The sequence below is a fragment of the Ctenopharyngodon idella genome, chromosome 24, assembly GCF_019924925.1.
Source record: "Ctenopharyngodon idella isolate HZGC_01 chromosome 24, HZGC01, whole genome shotgun sequence".
NCBI lineage: Eukaryota > Metazoa > Chordata > Actinopteri > Cypriniformes > Xenocyprididae > Ctenopharyngodon > Ctenopharyngodon idella.
The window spans coordinates 4,232,891-4,259,434 of record NC_067243.1 but is presented as its reverse complement, the minus strand read 5'-3'; the positions used below and the strand labels follow the sequence as shown (position 1 = coordinate 4,259,434).

Sequence of the window (26,544 nt, the reverse complement as noted above, 5' to 3'; positions counted from 1 at the left end):
GAAAATATATGGATATTATTCTTAAATGGGCTAGAATGACGTTTGACGTCGAAAAGCCTTTAATCTGTCAAATGAACAGAGAAAACCATGGTGTCAGATGATACTAATACTAGGGTACTGAATGATTACTGTATTTATGTACCATGATATTTACTTGTTTCTCCAAGGTACCATGGTACATGTCCAAAAAACCTTCAGTAATAATAACTGTGAGTCATTTTCCTTAATAAACTCACTTTACCAACCCGCCCAAATGATCTCCAGGTGTGGACTTCATGTCTGTGCTAGAAGGGCGCAGCCTGACCTGAACTCAAAGAAACCTGCTCACTGATTAACCACAACATTTCATGAACCCAAATGTTCCTACGGCACTTTTTCGAGCAAGTACATTGGTATTATTGTGTTTTTCGCAATGCAGTATTCTTCAGAGCTCCTCGGAGTACCTCAGTAATTACAATGATATATAAATAACCTCTCTTAAAGGGATACATTCTCCAAAAATTACAAGTACTGCATCATTTACTCACCCTCATGTCATTCCAAGACTTTCTTTTTGTCTGTGGAACACAAAAAGAAGATATTTTGTCTTTTTGTCTATATAATGAAAACCAGTGGGGTCCAAAATTGTTCTTCAAAATATCTCCTTTTGCATTCACAACTTTTGTTTTTTAGGTGAACTGTCTTTGTAACTCTAGTGTAACAATGCAAATTGTCCAGTATTCATTGGTTGCAGTTCTAATCATGTGAAAGAGCCTGAATTCACACACTCACTTGAGCGTAGCTGAGAGATACTTAGAGATCTGATGGTCTCAGTTTACTGTAATCTTATCACTCTTTAAGAGCTTTGCACTAGCATACTCCTGTGAAAGGTTTTTGTCAGCCTCAGTCTTGCTGATTTTATGAACAACCTCATAACTCGAATGTGCTGATGACGAGGTGCAGAGAGACGAGAGCGTACGCTGCTTCTCTGTGCTGTCATCCTAACTCTGATGGATAAATGAGTCCCACAGAAGGACACATGCCCCTCGTGTAGTGTTCGTTTTTCCCTTCATATAGACAAAGGTGTCTTGTAGGGTGTCTGGAGTGGGAGTAAAGGGTGAGCGAGGTAATGAGAGGACAAAATCAGCTGACACAGGTGTTTAGTCTCAAAGCCAAGGACAAATTGAAACAGCAACTCACATAATTGCATAACACGGCTATTCTGAGCTTCAGTTTCCGTTCTCCCTTGCAGAAAGGTGAGCATGCGGAAGGCAAACGGAGAAAAGACTTTGTCAAGGAGGTTTGCTTTGTTCCCTCTCTGCTGAAAGAGCCATTCAGAGACGTTAAGCCCAACAATTCAATGAGCTTCAATGTACAGCTGCTCTTTTGTTGCTCCTTTATGTGTTTCAAAGGAAGGGTGTGGTGGGACATATATGTCAAGACGTAGCTGGAGCTGAAGGCATGTTGGACTGATGTGCTGAAACGTTGGTTTTGGCACCGTTGTGTTGATTCTTGGAGACCCACCATTGTTAGAAAACACTGTCTTTTCCCACATTCAAATGCAGCCTTTGTGTTGTCTAACTAAGTCCATTCAATCAGTTATCAGCAGGTAACAAAGCAGACCACCCACCGCTGCCTCCATCGTACACTTGGCCTTCAGATGCCTGGTGAAATCAGAAAGACTGCATTTGTATTATCCATTGACAACTGATGCAAAATAACAACAAATGATTTATGATAGTAGAAACCAAGGGGCAGAAACCAAGAAACCAGAGTTGTCCTTGATGAAATGTGTTGATATCTGTATGTTTTTTTCTTCTCAGCACTGGTTATGGTGAATGTCTCCTGGACGAGCCCTCGGGCAGGACGTATAACCTTCCCAACCAGCTGCCAGGTCAACTCTACAACGCCAACCGACAGTGTGAACTCATGTTCGGTCCCGGCTCCCAAGTCTGTCCGTTCATGGTACGACATCTAAATATACTTTGACAATGGATCCCAAATGTATCAGTGACACCTTAACTCAGTGACCACCCTGTTAGTGAGAGATCCAGTGTTGCTTTGTGCATTGGTCTGTCATCCTTTTGGGAGGCTGTTTAGTCATTTAACGACCAGGGAAGTCTTTAGGGAACCCAACTGTGTCTTTAACCTCCTCTTAAGTTCTCCCATTGTTCCTCATTTCTTCTGGTCATTGGGTTCTTGAAGTCTCAAAGCTCATTAAACTAACCATTTGAATCCATTGTCTATACTAGTGACTACGGTTGTCAAAAGTACCAACTTTGGTAACAAGTCGGTACTGAAATTTTAAAAACATGCCGATACCAGCATTTTGATCGCTGTTGAGCGGATTCTTAAACACCTCTGATTGCCATTATGTTCACACGCTCAACAGATATTTCTGTGATTGGCTACAATAATCAACACTTCAAAAACATGTTGAAAAATAGACGTCTTTGAAGCTCATCACCGAGTGCTTATACAGATACACACGGGAGCGTTTGAAAGCAGGCTATATATTATATATTAGGGATCTGCTAATAGACAGATCTGCCGATAGACGCCTGCTTTCAAACACTCAAAAGCGTTGACATATCAATCACAGACATATCTGTTGAGCGTGTGAACACAATGGCCAATCAGAGGCATTCAAAATGCTAAGGGGAAATGCTGCTATCATCACATTTTTAAAGTTTCAGTACCGACTTTGTACCGATGTTGGCATTTTTGACATTGGGTTCTTGAAGTCTCAAAGCTCATTTAACTAACCATCTGAATCCATTGTCTATACTAGTCACTAGGGTTGTTAAAAGTACCAACTTACAGAAACCTTACGGTATCAACTTTGGTACTGAAATTTTAAAAATGTGACGATACCAGCATTTTCCCCTAACATTTTGAGCGCTGTTGAGTGGATTATTAAACACCTCTGATTGGCCATTGTGTTCACGTGCTCAACAGATAGGTCTGTGATTGGCTACAATGATCTACGCTTCAAAAACGTTGTAAATAGACATCTTTGTTGCTCATCACCGAGTGCTCACACAGATACACACGGGAGCATTTCAAACGCTCAAAAGCGTTGATCATTGTAGCCAATCACAGACCTATCTGTTGAGCGCGTGAACACAATGGCCAATCAGAGGTGTTTAAGAATCCACTCAACAGTGCTCAAAATGTTAGGGGAAAATGCTGGTATCGTCACATTTTTAAAGTTTCTGTACCAACTTGGTACCGAAGTATGCATTTTTGACAACCTTACTAGTGACGTAAATGTATTTAGGTTTGTACCCAATCAAGAGAACTCTCAAATACTTGAGAAGGGTTTGATTTAACAATATTCAAGTCATTATTTCTTCAGTTCTTCTGTTGTTCATCATTTCTTCTGGTTGTTGGGTTCTTGTAGTCTCAAAGCTCATTTAACTAACCATCTGAATCCATTGTCTATACTAGTGCCCCAACTGTATTTAGGCATGTACCCAAGTCAAGGGAACTCTCGGGTACATGGGAAGGGTTTGATTTACCAATGTTCAAGTCATTGTTTCTCCAGTTTTGACTGAAGTGACTCTTGCCGATTGCAGAAACAGTGCAAGCGCCTCTGGTGCACCAGTGCTGAGGGCGACCATAAGGGATGTCGTACGCAGCACATGCCTCTTGCTGATGGGACCGAGTGTGGCTATGGCATGGTAAGACACTTTCCCTATGCATTCATCCCTGTGTTTTTGTCTGGCGGTCAGTCGTGCGTTAAACTGAAATGTCAAAGCTGATGAGGATGGTAATGTGAGCTTGCATAGCTGGTTTACTTCGAGAACTCATTCTTGTCTGTGACATTAGCTGCCTAAACACTGAGTCAGATTCATTTAGGGGTATTTGTTTAATCCTACATCTAACAAACTGGAACACCAAGAGCTACAAGATAGTCTGTAAAAGAAAATCAGTTGGCAGAATATAGTGGGTGTACATAAACAGGAGAGTCTGTCCTGTAAGTATTGTGATGTTAAGGTTAGCCCTTCTCTTGTTTTCTCTCACCTCTCGATTACAATGCTAATTAGCCACATTTAGTTCATTGCTGCTGGATCTTTGAGAGCTGAGAACCGAGGTGAAGTATCAAGCCTTTGAAACTGAACGCCGCCCGCAGATCACCTTGTTGTGAACCCGTGACCCCCAAACCTCTTTACGATGTGGGTGAGTGGGTCAGCGGTCAGAGGAGTTTTAGAGAGTCTTGGGTTTAGAGCAACACAAAAGACGCTACTTTCAGAGAAGAGAGCTGCAGAAGGAGGGGGTCCGTTTTTCCTTCCTTTTAACCCTTTAACTGCAGGGGAAACTACAGGAACAAGCCTTTCTGAGTGAATCAAATGTTAACTGAGGTAGGCAGTACCTTAATCCAAGCAAAACAACCTCAATCAGGCTAGTGGATGGGAAAGCTGAAACCTTTCCCGTTCTCATTAACCGTGGGACTGCCGTGCAGTACGTGAAGCCCTGTGGAGGAAGGAGGGTGAGGAGCGTTTATTGGTTGTTCTCGCTGTCGTCTGATTAAAGCCAGAAGGGCATGAAAGAGTTCATGTCAGTGTTAAACTTATAATCATTGCTCATTAGCAAAACAGACCTCCCATTTTGACTAGAGCATTAATAGATGTGATAAAGCACTAGTGTTGTGGTGACTGGAATGGTTTATTAAAGCAGTGTTAGCTCAAAGTAACATCCCTACACCAACAACATGAAAAGATTCATGTGAAAAGATTAATTTGGGGAGGAATTATCTTGAGGTTTTCTTAGATGGCAATTCAAAATTAGAGCCAAACTTGCATATCATACAAAAGTGCATGTTGATATCTATTCAATTTGACAAGCTTCTACCAAGTGAGAGATCAATTTGAGCTAAAATAATGATCAGATGCATGGCTTTTCAACAGAATAGATGGGGAGTGATTCTTACTGCATTTTTTATATAAATTTTGTTGCCCAAACTCATATTATATAATTGGTTGATTGAGAACTGAATCACGACCCACCAGTTTAGGAGTGTTGTTATATATCATGCCAAGCGGAATAGTTACTGCGTGACTCTTTACAAAAACAGGGACACAAAGGGTCTTTTTTCTTGGGCTTCTACCCCTCGTGGCCCCTGCACCTTTGTTTGTGGTGCTGAGTGCCTGGTGTCACCTCCTCATGGGGCCGTTTGAAGTGGCAGAAGTTGAAAGAAAAGTGCCTCTCGGTCTCGGCTCACCTGCCTGTCTCGAGCTCTTTAATGTGGGAAGGTCCTCACGAAGGCTTGTTCAAAATATCTTTCTTTCTCTGTCTCTCTTCTCTCTCATTTATCTCCAAACATCGGTCGTTTGATCCCATTTAAGCTTGTAAATGGACCACTATGTACATAAATGCCGGCCGCTGGTACTTATAAAATGCATGAGTTCTAGCTGAGATGCAGAAGAGCGACATGATGGAGCTGCAGTGAGGATCATGGCCGTAATTGCTTTGATTCTTTGTGGTCCCCTAAACTTTCCCCCTCGTCCCTCTGCCTCTCTCTGTCCTCGATTCCCTCTCCTCCAGTTTCCCTCCCGTTTATCCTCTGTCTCTTAGAGCACTGGAGTGAGTAATGTGGTCACATGACCCCAGCGGCCTGTCTGTCATCCGGCTCAGTGAGCCTTGTGCTAACAAGGGCATCCCATCACTTGCCGTCTATAAATACCAACACCTCCCTCCCTCCCTCCCTCCGCAGTGAGAGAGTGCAGGCATGAGCCGCAGTCAATCCGGCTCCTGTCATCTCCAGGGCGAGCCGGCCTGCCATCCAGAGGCTCCTTTGAAGAGCCCAGCCGGCATGAATACGTGCTCCTGGGAGGGTTTCAAAAGCACAAGAACTGGGGGTGCACAGGGGGCTCGAAGACCCTGTTGAGAAGACCACCAGCATGGTTTTGTGTTTTAGATCCTGGCATCCCAGTCAGCAACCCTCTACAATGCGAGTAAATCACTTGTGTATGCGACCAAATTTCATGGGAGGTGACTAAAAATGCCTTTAATTAGCCAATGGCTAGTAAATTGTCTGTAATTGAGTTAGAGGCCAAAAATAAGTTTAGCGCAGATATAATTTCATTGCCTGCTGAGTTTTACGTACCGTTGCTTGGCTGAGAGCGCCCTCTATTGCTTTCCCTCGCACATGCGCACTCACCGTGAGAGAAAGAGAGAGCATATGCAGGGCTCGTTGACAGAACTGTCCTATCCTGATCGGACCAGTCCTGTGTCGTTATGAAAGTGTATCATTCGCACACATTTTTATGCCTTGCCAGTTTAAACATTCAAGTGCAAGAAGGAGCGACAGATAACGTGGTCGCGTGTGTGAGAAGTTTTGTGTGCATAAACTGCACATCCGAAGCATACTGAGCTCTCTTTCACATCTTCTTGTGTTTGAATGGACAATTTCACAAAAACTTATGTCAAAATGCCCCGTGTTGAGTACCCTAGTAAACATAGTCAGTTATGTGTTAAGTGAACGTAAACAGTCGAGAAATAAAACACACGTGTACAGTAGAGCTAGGACAATACATCGATTCTCGATTCGCAATACAATGAATCTGCAGCGATTCTGATATTTTCCGATGTATCACGATTCTCTTGAATCAATTCCGAGCTTAGTTTTTAACAGCAGATGGCACTAAGTGCTTTAGAAACACCTGTACTCTGCTTGCTTCCAATTCCTTTAATCCTAAAATAATCATTCATAAAGTTCAAAAAGGTTGAAGCTAATTACAAGGGTGTTCACAGTGGGCTACTTAGCCGAACGCACAATCGCTCTCCAGCACTCTTCTTCACGAGCATTTGAGTGTGCGGTTAAAAACTAGCCTAGAACCCCAACTGCTGTTAAAACTAAGCTCAGAATCGATTCGAGAGAGAAAATATCAGGATCGATCCAGATTCATTGTATCGAGAATCAATGTATTGTCCCAGCCCTAGTGTACAGTATCAGTATATTGGATTCATGCATTATATCTTAAAGTGACAGCAGCCTAATATTCCTGCTGCTGTCTGTGTTTTTAATGTTAACGAAATAACAAAGGACAAGGAAAAATCACACACCGCTCTTGACTGAATAACTTTTGTAACTTAAATAAGGATTCATCTCAAACTTGGTCTTTAATTCAATTGTCTAAATTGTTCTTTTCAGCAGGAGACCTGTAAGTAAAGTTAGCAGGGGGCTGGTGGAGACTATGTGCGTTAAAATGTAAACATCTGCTTAATTGAGTTTGTTTATTGGCACAGAATGGTAGTATCCCTATAAATCTACTAGTAAATGAAGTCAAATCATAATTGTGCTTGTATTTGTTTCCTCTTCCAATAAGGTTAATGACTGGAGGTACAATAGACACTATTGTGTATCTAACAGTGTATCTAACCTGTAATCATTTCAGGCGGTTAGAGAAAGAGACTGAATACGTCTGGCAATGGAGAACTTGCTAAATTAGCAAACCTCAAACTTGGTCTTTAATTGAATTGTCTAAACTGTTCTTTTCAGTAGAGGAACTCATTGACATTTAGAAGGGGGTTGGTGAACACTATATGGGTTAAAATGTAAACTAGCTGGTTAATGGAGTCCGTTTATTGGTGAAGAATGGTAGTATCCCTATAAAGATGCTTGTAAATGAAGTGCTTGTTTTTGTTACAAGGTTTTATGACTGGAGGTACAGTAGACACTATTGTGTATCTAACAGTGTATCTCACCTGTCCTTGTCTCAGGCTGTTAGAGAAAGATAGTGAAGTCTTGTAAATGTCTGGCATTGGAGAATTTGTTTTGGATCCCGGGGTCCCAATCAGGCTTCTTAACTAGCAAACCTCAAACTTGGTCTTTAATTGAATTGTCTAAACTGTTCTTTTCAGCAGAGGAACTGCAGGGAAAGTTAGCAGCATGGTGACTATGCATTAAAATGTGAACTAGCTGGTTAATGGAGTCCATTTATTGGTGCAGAATGGTAGTATCCCCATAAAGACACTTGTAATTGAAGTCAAATCATAATTGTGCTTGAATTCGGTTCCTCTTCCAATAAGGTTTTGTGTCTGGAGGTACAATAGACTCTATTGTGTATCCAACCAGCTTGGGCTCAGCAGAACCTTCAACCTGTCCTCGTCTCAGGCAGTTAGAGAAAGAGACTGGAGTCTTGTAAACGTCTGGTGTTGGAGAATTTGTTGGCCGTGGCTCTTCGGGTTGGCTGGTGTTCCTGGCAGCTCGTTCTGGGATCGTTCCTCCTCCGTGTGGATCACTTGTCACTTCTCCTGCTAATCTGCACGTGTTTCCAGCTAGACGTCCCGTATCGGCGGCCCAGGATCTGATTTTCACGAATGAGTTGCTGTTGTGGTTGCCAAGTAATCGAGGTAAAGGTGCGTTCATGCTGATTGTTGCTTGTCGAATGGCTCACGTATTTTGTTTCACATTTATTTAACCAGGCAAGTCGATTAAGAACAGGTTAGTGAAGTGTTGTAGTGAAAGCTAATGCCTGGTTTGGCTCTACATGTGTTTGGTAGTGCTTCAGAAAGACATAGATGAGCCTTTGTATGAGAAGTTATAGTTTATTAAAAACCAAAGAAGCAGATTTAAAAGTTAGGATGTGTTGTTGTCATATTTTGAAGGATTCTCCAAGGAAACCTTCTGAAGATGCCGTACAAACCTCAACATGTGGTTTGCGGTGTGACATCTGTGTGCTTGTATGTGTTTTGAGGATAAAAGTATGTTTTTGCCCAAGCGTTGTTCGATCGGTGACGGTGTGTGTATGTTGTGTACGTGTGCACCTCCTGTTCTGTGGGTTTGTTGTAGTCGCTGAAGTCTGTCATTAAGATCTAAAGGGATTTACTTCAGCAGATCAGCTGTTCAGTTCACATGTCACACTGTACATGTCATTTATCAACAGTGAAAGAACATACAGCAGTCATCATGTGCTGTTTTGTCTCATTTGTTCATTTTTTTTTTTTGGATCCTGATTGTACTTCTACTATCAGACGTGCTTCTAAACCTCTTTTAAAACGCCTTACATCGGACGCTTATGAATCAATGTTTTTGGCATAAGAATTATCCTTAGACCGGAAGTATGCAAATGTCCTGTACATACTTGTGTGTGTTCAAGAGGGTGATTCAATATCTGCCATTAAACAAGATTTACATTATTATTCAGTTAACTGCTATAAACTTGTCAACAGTTTAATCCATCCATCCATCCATTCATTCATTGTTCCATCCATCCATTCATCCATCGTTTTATCCATCATCCATCATCCATTCATCCATCCATCCATTCATCCATCATTCAATACATCGTTCCATCCATTGTTCTATCCATCCATCCAACAATTTTATCCATCATCCATCATTTTATCCATTCATCCATTGTTCCATCCATCCATCCATTGTTCTATTTATACATCCATCCATTGTTCTATCATCCATCTATCCATCATTCTATCCATCCATCCGTCTATCTATAATCCAGCATTTATCATCCATCCATCCAATAAAATTTTACTTGTGCAAGACAATATTTGGTGAGAAATTATGTAGGGCTGGACTTTATTTTCTCCATCAAGATTTGATTGGATCATGAACAGTGCGCTGTGATATTATTGCCAAGTAAGAACCTATAATTGGATTATATTAATATTAATTGTTGTAGAAGCGAAGAAAGTTGTTACATTAATGACAGATAAAGGAAATAAACTTCATGCTCAGTAAGACCAGGAACATTTTGATGTCATGTTGATGTAAATCATGTGCGTGTGCTATCTGAAGCCTCCTGTGAGTGCCGTGACCTTTAACCCTGAGCTGTGAGAAGTTCTGCGTGTAAGATGATGTGTTTTGCAAATGAGCGTGTCAAAATGAGAGAGGTCGAGAGCGAGAGGTGTTTTTCCTCTGTCATTTCCGTGCTGATGGATGCGTGTTCGCCACAGCGTTCACTCAATTACAGGGCACGTTTAACCATACAGCAGATGGACCGGAGTTTCTGACGCTTCTGACAGGTTTATATTTCTGTAGGGCGTTATCATTTCCACAGAGCCGAAATTGTTAATTGTTGTTAAATTGTATAAGTTTCCTGATTTTAATTAAGTAGACATGCCTTTTGATTACCAAAGTTTAATTTAACTATTAAAACTCATTCCATAAAAACTAAAACAAACACACACAAAAAAAACTGAATCTGGGGAAAAAATAAAACCCTAAAAATGTAATATTTGTTAAACTTTTAATAAATTGTTGTTACATTGTATGAGTTTCATGATTTTTATCTGTGTGTGTGTGTAAGTCACAAATTTAAAACATGTGTTGGCAGCAGCTGGGCTGGTTTTTCTCACTCGACCTTCAAATATCTCACTGCGTTCTCAATTAAGAGCAAATCTTGACAAGCTCACAGACACCTCAGCCTGTCTCTCTCTCTCTGTCTCTCTCTGTCTGTCTCGCTCTCACCTCAGGCCTTTTCCACACCTTCAAGAGTCTAATTGAAGGTCACGACGGGCCCAGATGCTTCTATTGGCAGAACAAACAGCCCATACATATGGCAAGTGTGTGTGCGTACTCTGTTTTACCCCTCCTTTACTTTTTTCCTCGGAGCCTCTTTCAAGCTGTGATTCTCTCCCACAGCACCTTTTCAAGCTAAACAAAGGCGCTGTAAACATGAAAATGGCAGCGGGGAGTGGAATGCCTTTAAGGCTTCAGACTTTAGACTTTGACGGCTCTCATGTGCGGCACTCGGGTCTCCCGGTGGTCCGGGTCTATTCTACTGCGCCAGCGCACACACTTCGCCATTTACAATCAGTCTAACACACACACACACACACACATTGGGTTTCCTTGTTTTATGGTGACTTTCCATAGACATAGTGTTTTTTATACTGTACAAACTGTATATTCTATCCCCATACACTAACCCTACCCCTAAACCTACCCATCACAGGAAATATTCGGCATTTTTACATTTTCAGACAACATCACATAAGCTAATTTCCTCATGGGGACCAAAAATTGTCCCCACAAGGACAAGGATTTCTGATATTGCCATCTTTGTGGGGACATTTTGTCCTCATAACAGTGGGAATACCAGGACCACACACACACACACACACACACTCATATCACACATCCGATCCGTGTGGCCGTGAATGCGCATACGTGTCCTGTGGTTCTCCGTCATGCCAGCAGCGTGTTGAGTTGCACAGTGTGTGATTTGCAACATAAGTGTGAATGTGTCTTTGTGAGGTCGCTCCAGAGAAGCATTTGCATTTGTTTAGCTGCGGCTTGGAGCACAAAACACCTGTGTGTGATGCGGTAAAGCAGTTCTGTCCATATTTAGCTCGTTCTCAGAAACGTCCCATCAGACAAAACCACAATCGCACCAGACCTGCGATATTCACATCCACCCACACAGACTTCTCCCTAAAATATCTGTACTCACCCTCTCCTCTGTGTTTCTTCTCTGTCTGACATCTTACAGCGAACCTTTGAGAAACATACTGCAGATATTCCAGATGAAACAGAGCTCATGAAAAGACAGACATGTGCAGATAGATTCAGGTTTGCAGGGTCAGAATATGAACTCAGTTATGCAGTGGCACACACCAGCTAACCGCTTAGTTAACCTGTGTTTATAGAGCTCTTTTAGTGTGCTAGGGGTCATTTCTCTGACAATACACTGTAAACATGGACGTCTTTTCAGGTGCAACACAGCCATGCATGCAGCTCCAAGATGAGGAAATAAATGTTTTTTTATTTTTTTATTTTTTTTTTATTTTATTTTATTTTATTTTATTTTATACAATTGTCCCATAGTTGTTGTGGCATCATTTCATTTTTATTTTATTTTATTTTATTTTATTTTATTTTATTTTATTTTATTTTATTTTATTTTATTTTATTTTATTTTATTTTATTTTATTTTTAACAACTGTCCCACTCATTGTGATATTTTTTATTTTATTTTATTTTATTTTATTTATTTACTTATTTATTTTAATTTGTTTTTTTTAACAATTGTCCCACAGTTGTAGCATTTATTTATTTATTTATTTATTTATTTATATATATTTTCTATACAGCCAACAATTTTGCTGTTAATAACTTTATTCAAAAGTTTGTGCACTTGTTTATGAAGGTCGTTTTCCTTAAACTTTAATAATTAGCAGTCAGGCTGTAATTTTGTCAAATAATTGTTTTTAGTTGTGTATATTTAGGATGCATAAAAAGCTCGCTTTGAAACTAGCTGTGTAATTCAATGTTTGCAATGTGGTGAAAATTAAATTTTTCGTGATGCTTCTGAAAAGAAAATGACATTAACTATTACATCCACTATTAAGCATTCTTAATTTAATTTAATTTTGTTTTATAGCCGTAGTCTTTGTTTAATCCTTCCTTTCCTTCTTCTCCCAAAGCGAGGTGTATCGTGTTGCCCGGCTTTAGGATAATCCCCGAGCGCTTCGTCCGCGGGAACATTTGTGTGGTCATTAGCAGCGAGTCTCGTTTCTGAGCGGACGCTCTTGACTGTGTAATGACTGTAATTGTAAATTCCAGCAGAACGCTGTTGTGTAACGTTTTTTATTGTATCAGGTGAAAGAGAAGCCTGTAGTCAGAGATGTATATCACACGTGGAGTTATGAATGAAGCAGTCATGAGGAGCGACACCGGATCTCACGCTCGCTCTGTCCGTTTCTTTTATTCTCCCGTATAATTATGTTTCCTGTTTGGAGGGAGATTGTGTTTCTGAGACATCAAATACTGTGATGCTACAGTTTCTGATGGTAGTACTGTGGGACTTGTTACAATCATGTTTTTGGCACAAAATGTGTCATTGTAGTACCGTGGTAAATCTGAAATAAATAAAGTAAATGAATTTCAGTACCATGGTATATATTTAAGTACCACAGTATCTTCATCTGATATCATCACTTAGTAAAATAAGGTCAATAAATGCAAGAAGAGGTTTGAAAGAAAAGATAACAATGTTCCAGATGTGAATATCGGAAGAGAGGAAGGAGCGGCGTGAGCGACACGGAGAGAGAGGGAGACTGTAATGAGTTCTGTCGCTGTTATCTGCCCGCTTGGGTTTCCTTATCGCGGCAGCAGCTCGGTGCGTCCGTCTCCGCCGCATGTGTGCCAGCGACAGGCCAGCGTAACACAGCGAGACAGACGCCAGCCTGTCCTGCATTCCAGCTCCACAGCCATTGGAGCGACGGCTTCGGTTACCGCGCATGAAAAGAGCTCGAGCGCTGCCAGCAGGTCTGTGTCTGTCTGGACCGAGGGGTGGACACGTTCCCGCCGGTGACGGCAAACACAGATGAGTCACGAGAGCATGTACTGTCAGAGACTACATGATGTCCATGATGCAGTTCTGCAGCTTTCAGAGTCACTGCTCTTGAGAGGACTGTAGATCTGACGGAGCGTTTGATAGCAGCTTCAGCTCCACGTTTCTGATGTGTTGTGTGTGTGTGTGTGTGTGTGTGTGTTTGCAGCACTGCAGGCACGGCATGTGTGTGAATAAGGAGATGGACATGAAGCCGGTTCATGGTGAGTGGGGCCCCTGGGGACCGTACAGTGTGTGTTCCAGAACCTGTGGAGGAGGGACACGCAGCACAACAAGAGACTGCAATAAACCTGAGTGAGCACACACACACACACACACACACACACACACACACACACACACACACACACACACACACACACACACACACACACACACTCCAAGTAATAATAAAAAATAAAACCATCTCAAGATTAAAATCATTATAATGTCGAGAATAAACTCATTAAATTTCAAGAATAAAGTCGTTGTGTTTCAAGAAAAAAATAGTTTTTTCGAAAAAAAGTCTAAATAAAATGTGGAAACACAATGACTTTATTCTCAAAATTTAGTGACTTTATTGTCGACATTTTACTTCGACTTTTTTTCTCAAAATTTAACACGTTTTTTCTCAAAACACAACAACTTTATTCTCAAAATTTAGTTTATTTTTATTTTATTTAGTTTCAGTTTATTTACATTTTATTTAGACTTTTTTTCTCAAAATTTAATGAGTTTTTTCGCAACGCAATGACTTTATTCTCAAGTTTATTGTCGACATTTTACTTCGACTTTTTTTTTTTAAGTTTTTTTCTCAAAACACGACTTTATTCTTGAAATTTAATGATTTTATTTTCGACATTGTATTTCGACTTTTTTTCTCGAAATTTAACCAGTTTAATCTTGCATTATAATGACTTTAATCTTGAGATGGTTTTATTTTTTTGTTATTGCTTGGCCCTAATCCTCTTCTGTAATTTACTTATTATCCAATATGATATTTATTCACCCCAATATGTCATTAAAAGTATATTTAAAAAATGGCTTTACATTTCTTTAGGCAAATTATCAAATCTTTCTTTAAACTTTAGAGTGAAATATAATCTTAATGGTCCTAAAAAATAGGATTAATGTCATTTTACAAAATAATTTTGGTATTTCTGTTTAATTAAGAAGTTTGCGCACATCTACAAATTTCATTGATTTTTTTTTTCATATTAAATAATTTCTTCCTGTCAAAAGACTCCCATTATAGGCTGATCAAACACACATTCATTCTTTCAAATTGTAATAGCACAAATCTCTTTATCGCTCTCAGGCCGAGGAACGGAGGGCGTTTTTGTGTCGGCCGCAGAATGAAGTTCCGCTCATGTAACACGGATCCGTGTCCCCGCGGCCGGAGGGATTTCAGGGAAGAGCAGTGCGCACAGTTCGACGGGAAGCACTTCAACATCAATGGACTGCCGCCCACCGTCCGCTGGGTGCCGAAGTACAGCGGCAGTGAGTGTGTTTGACCTCTGACCTGTCAGAACACACACACACAGCTGGTCCTGCTTTCAGAAATGAGTGTCAAACCTGCAGCTTTTATTCTAATGGTTTTATTCAGGCACACAGACACACCCGCAGACAGTCGTCAGGACTGATGAAGGAGCCTTACAGCGGTGCTTCACAATACAAATCTGCTGAGCTCGTCAAACACTGTTGAATAGCACACATTCAGTGTCCCGACTGCATTCATGAATTTGGCAGATGCTTTTATCTGAAGTGAATGCTGTACAGTTACTCTCTGACAGATGAGTCAGAACGAGCGAGCCACACTTCATTAGCCAATCAGAAACACTCTCTGCTGCTCTGACATGTTTTTGGAGGGCAGAGAGTGAGTATCCTAAAGCTACTAACATGTTTCAGAGCTGTGAGAGTAGCTGAACTGTTTTCAAGCGCTGCAGTTTTGCCAAAGAACTAAATAATCTACATAACCAGCTTAAAATGCAAGTCCAGCTATGCTGTAGTTTTAGCTGTTCCACATTTTGTAGAAAACTGGGAACTCATCTCTTTCTCATCTCTCTCTGGTGTTTATCATCTCTTTCTCGTCATTTGTTGGTGTTTCTCATCTATTTCTCATTACTGTCTGGTGTTTCTCATCTCGTTCTTATCTCTCTCTGGTGTTTCTCATCTCGTTCTCATCATTTTTTGGTGTTTCTCTTATTGTTCTCATCTCTCTCTAGTGTTTCTCATCTCTTATCACTCTCTGTTGTTTCTTATCTCTTTCTCATTACTGTCTGTTGTTTCTCGTCTCTTTCTCATAACTGTCTGGTGTTTCTCATCTCATTCTCATAACTTTTTGGTGTTTCTCATCTATTTCTCATTACTGTCTGTTGTTTCTCGTCTCTTTCTCATAACTGTCTGGTGTTTCTCATCTCATTCTCATAACTTTTTGGTGTTTCTCATCTATTTCTCATTACTGTCTGGTGTTTCTCATCTCTTTCTCATCTCTCTCATTACTGTTTGGTGTTTCTCATCTCTTTCTCATTACTGTCTGGTGTTTCTCATCTCTTTCTCATCTCTCTCATTACTGTCTGGTGTTTCTCATGTCTTTCTCATCTCTCTCTGGTGTTTCTCATCTATTTCTCATTGATCTTTGATGTTTCTCATTTCTTTCTCATTACTGTTTGGTGTTTCTCATCTCTTTCTCATCACTCTCTGGTGTTTATCATATTTTTCTTATCCCTATATGGTGTTTCTCTTCTCTTTCTCATTGCTCTCTGGTGTTTCTCATCTCTCTTTCATTACTGTCTGGTTTTTCTCATGTCTTTCTCATCACTCTCCGGTGTTTCTCGTCTATTTGAATGTCTTCACTGTCACTTTTGATCAATTTAATGCATTCTTGCTGAGTAAATGTATTGATTTCTGTAAAAAAAAACTCATTTTTAATGTACAGAAATGGCAGAATAATACTGAAATATCACAATGGTTTCACATCTCACACTCGTCTCTCTTGTTTCTCAGTTTTGATGAAAGATCGCTGTAAACTCTTCTGTCGTGTCACGGGGACGATGGCGTACTATCAGCTAAAGGATCGAGTTGTCGATGGAACCCCGTGTGGACCAGACACGTATGACATCTGTGTACAAGGCCTCTGCCGGGTATGAAAAAAACATCTAAAAATTGCTAATACTATGGTACTTTTATATTTACCATGGTGCTGCATGATTACTATATTCATATAACATGATATTTATAAGGTAATTCAAAGAATATCATGGTACAACTATGGCATTTATCCAAAAACCATCATGTTACCACACTACATGTCTAAAATAAGCATGGTAAATATATGGTATGTGCATATGGTACATCTGTGTGATGCAAATGGAAACTGACAATCTTAGTGTGTGTGTTTGTGTGTATGTATGTGTGTGTGTGTATGTATCTTAGCAAGCAGGTTGTGACCACGTTTTGAACTCGAAGGCAAGAAATGATAAGTGTGGTGTCTGTGGAGGAGACAACTCGTCATGCAAGACCCTCGCTGGAACCTTCAACAACGCACAATATGGTGAGATTTACGTGTCAAGTGTTTTTCATCTCATTCTCATCACTTTCTGGTGTTTCTCATCTGATTCTTATCACTCTCTGTTGTTTCTAATCTCGTTTTCATCGGTCCCTGGTGTTTCTCATCTCTTTCTCATCACTCCCTGGTGTTTCTTATTGCTTTCTCATTGCTCTCTGGTGCTTCTAATCTCGTCCTCATTGCTCTCTGGTGTTTCTCACCTCTTTCTCATCTCTCTCTTGTGTTTCTCATCTCTTTCTCATCACTCTCTGGTGTTTTAGGATATAACGTTGTGGTTCGGATTCCTGCTGGTGCAACCAACATAGATATAAAGCAGGTCAGCTACTCAGGATTACCAGAAGATGATAACTACCTCGGTGAGTTCAGTACATACATTACCAGACCAGATTACCCTAGTGTTACAGTGATGGTATCAGATGATAATACCATGGTGCTCTATACATTCTGAATGGTTTCCATATTCACATGCCATGATATTTACATGGTACTTCAGTGAAGAACGCACACACAAACACATTCAGAAAAACCATAAATCAGTAAATCAGTGACATCTGATCTGTCTAGTTCTGATTCTTCTCATCCTCTGATCTGCAGCTCTGTCTGACAGTCAGTCCAACTTCCTCCTGAACGGGAACTTCGTGGTGTCCATGTTTAAAAGGGAAATCACTTTTAAGGGAGCAGAGATTGAGTACAGTGGATCCAACACTACAGTGGAACGGATCAACTGCACGCAACGGATAGAGGAGGAGCTTGTGTTGCAGGCAAGTCGAACAACATAAACGCAGCCATTCTAAAAGTGCAGTGTGACACGATTCAGCATCAAGTATCATGTACAGTGAAATGAATCAAAACCACAGCAGTTTTTGACCAATAAGATTTCACTGTGGCCTGGGCCACCCAGCATGACAAGATAAGAACAAAAACAATTTTGTTTTTGTCTGATTAGGACCACACTGCAAAAAACAAAACAAAAAAAACAAACAAACATTTTTTATCAGTATTTTTGTTTTAAGTAAAAAAGAGAGAAATATTGATCATAAAAAGATTCCGCAGTGTAATACCATTGATTTACAAGCTTTGTGAACTTCCTGTCATCTCAGGTTCTGTGTGTGGGAAACCTGTATAATCCTGACGTCAGATATTCCTTCAGTATTCCCATCGAGGAGCAGCGGGAGCAGTTTGTGTGGGATCCGACGGGCTCGTGGCAGGAGTGCAGCCGCATGTGTCAAGGTGCTGCTTTCTTTCTGTTTTTTTGCCTGCGCCTATTTTTGGTTTTCATTTTTTAAACACCTTCTAATCTCTCTCTAGTGTTTCTCATCTCTTTGTCATTCTGGTTTTTCTTATCTCATTCTCATTACTCTCTGGTGTTTCTCATCTCTCTCTCATTACTGTGTGGTGTTTTTCATCTCTTTCTCATTACTCTCTGGTTTTTCCTCATCTCTTACTCATTACTCTCTGGTGTTTCTCATCTCTTTCTCATCACTTACTGGTGTTTCTCATTTCTTTCTCATCACTCTCTGGTGTTTCTCATCTCTTTCTCATTACTTTCTGGTTTTTCTCATCTCTTTCTCATCACTCTCTGGTGTTTCTCATCTCTTTCTCATCACTTACTGGTGTTTCTCATTTCTTTCTCATCACTCTCTGGTGTTTCTCATCTCTTTCTCATTACTTTCTGGTTTTTCTCATCTCTTTCTCATTACTCTCTGGTGTTTCTCATCTCTTTCTCATCACTTACTGGTGTTTCTCATTTCTTTCTCATCACTCTCTGGTGTTTCTCATCTCTCTCTCATTACTGTGTGGTGTTTTTCATCTCTTTCTCATCACTTACTGGTGTTTCTCATTTCTTTCTCATCACTCTCTGGTGTTTCTCATCTCTTTCTCATTGCTCTCTTGTTTTTCTCATCTCTTTGTCATCACTCTCTGGTGTTTCTCATCTCTCTCTCATTACTGTGTGGTGTTTTTCATCTCTTTCTCATTGCTCTCTGGTTTTTCTCATCTCTTACTCATTACTCTCTGGTGTTTCTCATCTCATTCTCATGACTTCCTGGTGTTTCTCATCTCTTTCTCGTCACTTTCTGGTGTTTCTTATCTCTTTGTCATTACTCTCTGGTGTTTCTCATCTCTTACTCATTACTGTCTGGTGTTTCTCATCTCATTCTCATGACTTCCTGAGGTTTCTCATTTCTTTCTCATCACTTTTTGGTGTTTCTTATCTCTTTGTTATTACTCTCTGGTGTTTCTCATCTCTTTCTCATCACTTACTGGTGTTTCTCATTTCTTTCTCATCACACTCTGGTGTTTCTCATCTCTTTCTCATTGCTCTCTGGTTTTTCTCATCTCTTACTCATCACTCCCTGGTGTTTTTCATCTCTTTCTCATCACTCCCTGGTATTTCTCATCTCTCTTTCATTACTCTCTGGTGTTTCTCATCTCTTTCTCATCTCTCTTGGATGTTTCTCATCTCTCCCTGGTCTTTCTCATCTCTCTTTCATTGTTCTCTGGTGTTTCTCATCTCTTTCTTATCTCTCTCTGGTGTTTCTCATCTCTCTCTGGTGTTTCTCATTTCTTTCTCATCACTTTCTGGTGTTTCTCATCTCTTTCCCATCACTTACTGGTGTTTCTCATTTCTTTCTCATCTCTTACTGGTGTTTCTCATTTCTTTCTCATTACTGTGTGGTGTTTTTCATTTCTTTCTCATTGCTCTGTGGTTTTTCTCATCTCTTTCTCATTACTATCTGATGTTTCTTGTGTCTTTCTCATCACTCTCAGATGTGTCTCATCTCTTTCTCATCACCCTCTGGCATTTCTCATCCCTTTCTCATCACCCTCTAGTGTTTCTCATCTCATTTTTTGGTTTTCTGTCCCTAAACACCTCTGTAGTTGAAAGGCAGTCACTTACGCTTCACATGTGTGTGTTCGTCTGCAGGTGAGCGGCGACGGAAGGCCGTGTGTGTTCGTAAGAGCGATCACTTGGTGGTTTCGGAGCAGAGATGTGAGTATCTACCTCGACCCAGAGGCGCGACGGATCCTTGCAATATTGACTGTGAACTCAGGTACATGCACACAAACAGCTCTTGTGTCTTATTTTAGTGATGCACCAAAAGAAAAACTGAAAGACTGAAAAAACTCCTCAGGTGGCACGTGGCGGGCAGGAGTGATTGCTCCAGTAAGTGTGGTCCGGGTTACCGTACGCTGGACGTGCTGTGCATGCGCTACAGCCAGAGCAACAGGCTGAGTGAACGTGTGGAGAGCCGCGCCTGCGCAGACCTGCCCAAACCGCAGACGCGAGAGGCCTGTCATGGTGACTGTCTGCTCAAGAGCTGGCAGTACAGCGCCTGGTCTCAGGTGAACCACACTACAGCTCATATCCTCACTTATTAAAGTACCTCTATTATGCTGTTTTAAAGGTTGCTATTTTTGTTTTGTTTTGGAGTCTCATGCAATAGGTTTAAATGCATTAATTAATTTTCTCAAAATATCCACTGCAGCATCAGCTCTTTTCTCACAGTGTCTGAAACGCTACGATCAAGTATTCGGTCTCTCTAAACCCCGCCTTTCCGAGAGCCTGCTCTGCTCTGATTGGTCAGATGGCCCAGTTTGTTGTGATTGGTCAGAAACCAAACGCTCATTAGTATATCTGAACACACTACATGAAAGGTCATATCCAAAAAATCATAATAGGGCACTTTAATAATAATAATAATAATAATAATAATAATATAAAAGCAGTCCTAAACCCTCCTATTGTGTTGGGGTCAATTTGACACCATTTGATTTCAAACTGCTTGAAACACTGGTTAAACTGTATATTTCTTCCTGAAATTTGGTGCCTATTTTTCTTATGTGCATGCAAAGTTTCGACATATAGATGTGTTGTGAAAAGGCTGTACACAACTTTTGTGTTGGGGCCAAATTGACCCTCCATTTGTTTCCATGCAGTTCAATCAACACTTTGAAAAACAGCAGAGTCAGAAAACACAAAACAAAAACCTCATTGTATGAAATTCATGAGAACTGAAATTCAAGACTCAAAATTGAAGACTCGTCTTCTGTATCTTCCAAGGAAAGTTCACCCTGAAATTTGACCCTGATACAAATGTATTTTAACACAAGGATCTGTAGATTTGTGTGTAATTTTCCACGCTGTTTCTCATTATTCAATGCTGTTGTGGTTGCAGTGCTCAAAGAGCTGCGGACGAGGCGTCCGGACGCGACAGGCATACTGTATGAACAATCTGGGCCGCAGGCTGGTGGAGCGAGAGTGTGACGAGCAGCAGAGAGTCCTGAACGAACCCTGCAGTGACGTGCCCTGTCCCGACTGGACGGCCAGCCAGTGGAGCGAGGTACTGACACCAAACACTCATCATACTGTACAACACCTAAAGTCAACATGAAAGGGAAGTAGCGCTGGTCTTTTCTTGCCTAGTGTGACGTATATCTGAGTGAACCACTTCTGGAACAAGAACAAATGTAGGGCGGGGCTTGATTTGATTGATTGGATGGTTGAATCGTTAATCAAATTGTACCTGAATCCTATAAATGCATTTTTAAAATATGAAATTGAATCGTTACTTACTTAAAATTCGTAGAATGATCTACAGTAAACCTGTGTCTCTGTTGACATCAGTGTCTGGCGACGTGCGGTAAGGGCGTACGACACAGGCAGGTGCTTTGCATTCTGGGAGATGAGCAGCTGAGCGAGCAGCGCTGTGACCCGAACACCAAACCCTCAGCGGTGGGCAGCTGTGAGCTCCCCGAATGTGCGTCCTGGCAGATCGGAGGCTGGAGTCCGGTGAGAAACACAGCTTGGCTTGCTCTGTCTCGTCGGTTTGTTCAGAGGTTGTGAGTCTCTGATGTCGGTGTTTTGCAGTGTACGGTGAGCTGCGGTCAGGGCTATCAGATGCGTGCGGTCAGGTGTGTGTCGGGAGCGTACGGTGAGACGCTGGACGACAGGGAGTGTAACGCAGCCGCCAGACCTCGAGACAGTCAGGTGAACACATCTGATCAACCACTCCAAAGTTCGGAATAATTATGATTTGTTTATGTTTTTGAAAGAATTCTCTTCTGCTCACCATAAATACAGTGTGTGTGTGTGTGTGTGTGTGTGTGTGTGTGTGTGTAGGACTGTGAGTTGTCAGTTTGTCCTCGTGCAGCATCAGTGTTCAACACACCAAGACCAGCAGAACCGGGTCAACGACACACACAGTGGAGATACGGCTCATGGACGACTGTGAGTAACACACACACACACACACACACACACACACAAACACACAAACACACACACCAGAATTGCATCTTACTTTTATCCATATAAATATCAGCATCTGCACCAAATTACATATTTTTGCTCATTTTGGGCTGTTTTTTCCTCCCTATTCTCACTAAATGAGCCATAAAAGCCTGATGGATCAAATATGTTACAAAGATATAAAACACAAACTATTCCATAAAAAAACTGATTTTTCGGATTGTTATTTTCAGTGCTCGGTGTCGTGTGGTGAGGGTCGGCGGGAGCGTTACGTCAGCTGTAGAGACGCTCAGGGCGGTGTGGCTGAAGAGTCGTCCTGCGCTCACCTGCAGCGTCCCGCTGACTCTTCTGTGTGTTTCAGTCCCTGCGGTCAGTGGAGGGAGGGAGAGTGGACGCCGGTGAGTCCGTCCATCCATCCATCCATCCATCCATCCATCCATCCATCCATCCATCATTCAATTCATCCATCCATCATTCAGTTCATTCATCCATCCATCCATCCATCCATCATTCAGTTCATTCATCCATCCATCCATCCATCCATCCATCATTCAGTTCATTCATCCATCCATCCATCCATCCATCCATCATTCCATCCATCCATCCATCATTCAGTTCATTCATCCATCCATCCATCCATCCATCCATCCATCATTCAACCCATCCATCCATCCATCATTCCATCCATCATTCAATCCATCCATCCATCATTCCATCCATCCATCCATCATTCAGTTCATTCATCCATCCATCCATCCATCCATCCATCCATCCATCCATCATTCAACCCATCCATCCATCCATCATTCCATCCATCATTCCATCCATCCATCCATCATCATCCTTCATCCATCCATCCATCCATCATTCAATTCATTCATCCATCCATCCATCCATCCATCCATCATTCAACCCATCCATCCATCCATCCATCATTCCATCCTTCCATCCATCCATCCATCCATCATTCCATCCTTCCATCCATCCATCCATCCATCCATCCATCCATCCATCCATCATTCAATTCATTCATCCATCCATCCATCATTCGATTCATTCATCCATCCATCTATCATTCAGTCCATCCATCCATCCATCCATCCATCCATCATTCAATCCATCCATCCATCATTCCATCCATCCATCCATCATTCAATTCATTCATCCATCCATCCATCCATCATTCAGTTCATTCATCCATCCATCCATCATTCCATCCATCATTCCATCCATCCATCCATCCATCCATCCATCCATCATTCAATTCATTCATCCATCATTCGATTCATTCATCCATCCATCCATCATTCGATTCATTCATCCATCCATCCATCATTCAATCCATCCATCCATCCATCCATCATTCAACCCATCCATCCATCCATCATTCCATCCATCATTCCATCCATCCATCCATCCATCCATCCATCCATCCATCATTCAATTCATTCATCCATCCATCCATCCATCATTCGATTCATTCATCCATCCATCTATCATTCAGTCCATCCATCCATCCATCCATCCATCCATCCATCCATCATTCAATTCATTCATCCATTCATCCATCATTCAATCCATCCATCCATCCATCCATCCATCATTCAATCCATCCACCCACCCATCATTCCATCCATCCATCCATCCATCATTACTGTAGTGTCAGTTATATAACACAGGTGTTGTACCTGAAGATGTTGTGTATGTTCTGAACTGCTGCTGTGTTTTGCTCTCCAGTGTTCGGTGTCGTGTGGTGTGGGTCGGTCCACACGGCGGGTCGTGTGTATGAACTACCACCATCAGGTGGACGAGTCGTTCTGCCACCCGGACGAGCGGCCCAGCACCGAGCAGGAGTGTGCGCCCGCACCCTGCCAATCCTCCTACCACTGGCCCAACAACCAGCCCTACTTCCCCTACGACCCCGGCAACCACCCCGGACACCACAGCTGGAACGTCCCGTCCGCAGACAACCAGTGGAGGACGGGGCCGTGGGGAGCGGTGAGAGCCGACACACACACACACACACACACATAAATAAATAAATGAACAGGCGTGCCATGCGTGTGTCGATCCTCTTACAGAATCACTGTTTGTTTGCGTCAGCGAGTCAAACGTTTCATAATTCACGCTCACCGTGAGAGTTCCTGTCATCTGACTGCAGTTTACTTCATTAGCACATGTGCTCATTAGCTTTGATCCGCTGCAAAAGCACAGATGCATGCTGGGACTGGATGAGTCCCAGTGTGTGTGTGAGGGTTTTTCATAAAGGGCCTTATTAGTGTCGTTTTACGAACTTATGAAGATAACGCAGTGTAATACAGGCTGTAAAAAGACGGTATATTGCTGTAGGAACATGAATTTATGCAGAAAGATATGTGACGCTGGCATTTATGTGAGAAAATGAGCTGATTAGAGTTGTTTAACAGGCGATAATAAATCAACAGTACGTTTACAGATACAGATTGATTCAGAATTATTACACAATCAATGATGCATAACTGGAAGTGTGTTTTTCGTGTTACATTAATGAGAAATAGAGGGTAAATGTGTTGAATTGGCATTAAAATTGTCACTATGCAACAAGTCATAAAAGTCTTTAATACAGGCGTCTCTTTGGTTCAGTGTGCATGTGCTCAGATTGGTGTGTTTGTTCAGTGTTCCAGCACATGTGAAGGAGGCTTCCAGCGCAGGGTTGTGGTCTGTCAGGACGCAGACGGCCGCAGCACCAATCACTGCGACGAGAGGGTCAAACCTGACGAATCAAAGAGCTGCGACTCGGGACCCTGTCCTCACTGGAACTACGGCATCTGGGGAGAGGTGAGACTGATGATGATGATGATGATGAGCTCAAATTAACATCATATTAATGTAGGAGTAATTAACATTAAATTAACATAATGTAAACTTAAATAAAATGCCGCCCAGCTAGCTAGTGGGGTAAAAAAAATATTTTATGTTATATTTATAATTTTTTATTGAAATGTTGTGTTTATTTAATAATTATTATTTTTACATGATTATTTTGCATGATATAATAACATATTTGAAATAATATTATTTTCTTCATTATTAAAATATTTTTTCTAAAAAAGTCTCAATAAGGACTAGTAATAATTATTATAATATTTATAATTAACTTTGACTAATTGTTTTTAATTATAATATTCATCATATAATTATTATTTTATTGTTTATTAAATGATTACTTTTAATGATAATATTATAATTATGTAATAATAATATATTTTAATTAATATTTTAAATAATATTATTTTTCAAAAAAGCAACAAGAGCTATTAATAATTATAATTATTAATGTAATTAATAATTATAATAATTGTTATTCTATTTTTTATTTTTATGTATTATATGTATTTATATTTAAATAATATTTACTTTTATTATATTATATTATAAATTATTTTTATATATTAATAATAATATATTTTAAATAATGTTAATTTATTTATTATTATTATATATTTATATTTATTATAATATATATTATAATATATTTTTATTATTTTTAATATTAGTAATTTTTATATTTGTATATTTGATCTTGTTTATATTTAATAAATTATTTTTAAATATTTATTTTGAATGATATTTATAATAATAATAACAATAAAAATAATGTATTTTAAATATTTTTAAATATTATTCATTATTAAAATAATTATACACTATTAAGATAATTATACTTTTTTAATATTTATTTTGAACAACAATAAAAAAAAAATTGTATTTATTATTAATAAATTATATATTATTTTATAACATCAGTACAGTATTGTGCGACATCATGAGTCAGACACTCTCCATCTCTCTCTGTCCTCTAGTGCACGCGGTCGTGTGGCGGCGGTCAGCGGACGAGGTTGGTGGTTTGTCAGCGTCCAAGCGGGCAGCGGTTAAATGAGTACAACTGCGACATGCTGGACAAACCGCCCGATATGGAGCAATGTAACGCCCAGCCCTGCCCTGGCTCTGCTTCCTGGCACAGACGACCATGGAAGCCGGTACGATAGCAGCTCTCTCTGTCTCTGTCTGTCTGTCCCGCGTCCCGTTAGACGCTCGTGTCCCAAAGCCAGATGGTGTTTTCATGATTGGTGAAGGTTTGTGTTCATGCCGATTTGTTTGAGCATCATTCAGAAAGGGCAAAGTTCAGTATGAATCTTTAGGCCACACAGGCAGATTTCACAGGAAGTCATTTTAAAAAATCCACAACCGATTTACAGGTTAAAGCATGTTATAAATTACATTGCAGAAAAAAAAGGAAATGATGTTCTTCCTCAGTATTGATATTTGTACCAGAAAACAAGACAAAAATACTGAGGAAGAACATAATTTTTTGACTGTGTTGTCTGAAAAACACGAATCATTTGTGCGATTTTATTCGTACGTGAACTCGAGTTTGAGTTAGTCTTAGGCTCTGTAATCTAAAA

General features: G+C 40.5%; 1 protein-coding gene across 1 annotated transcript in view; it reads left to right on the top strand.

Moving 5' to 3' along the window:
• Positions 1–26,544, top strand: part of LOC127507355 (A disintegrin and metalloproteinase with thrombospondin motifs 20-like) — an 84,251-nt gene that overhangs the window by 33,151 nt on the left and 24,556 nt on the right. Inside the window, 19 exon segments of the mRNA XM_051884395.1 lie at positions 1,803–1,944; positions 3,558–3,662; positions 13,450–13,595; positions 14,599–14,780; positions 16,287–16,423; positions 16,716–16,833; positions 17,109–17,204; positions 17,443–17,609; positions 17,949–18,078; positions 19,775–19,901; positions 19,983–20,193; positions 21,027–21,191; positions 21,476–21,640; positions 21,719–21,838; positions 21,971–22,078; positions 22,333–22,497; positions 23,837–24,097; positions 24,755–24,916; positions 25,942–26,118. Of these exon segments, the coding sequence (XP_051740355.1) occupies positions 1,803–1,944; positions 3,558–3,662; positions 13,450–13,595; positions 14,599–14,780; positions 16,287–16,423; positions 16,716–16,833; positions 17,109–17,204; positions 17,443–17,609; positions 17,949–18,078; positions 19,775–19,901; positions 19,983–20,193; positions 21,027–21,191; positions 21,476–21,640; positions 21,719–21,838; positions 21,971–22,078; positions 22,333–22,497; positions 23,837–24,097; positions 24,755–24,916; positions 25,942–26,118 (2,884 nt within the window).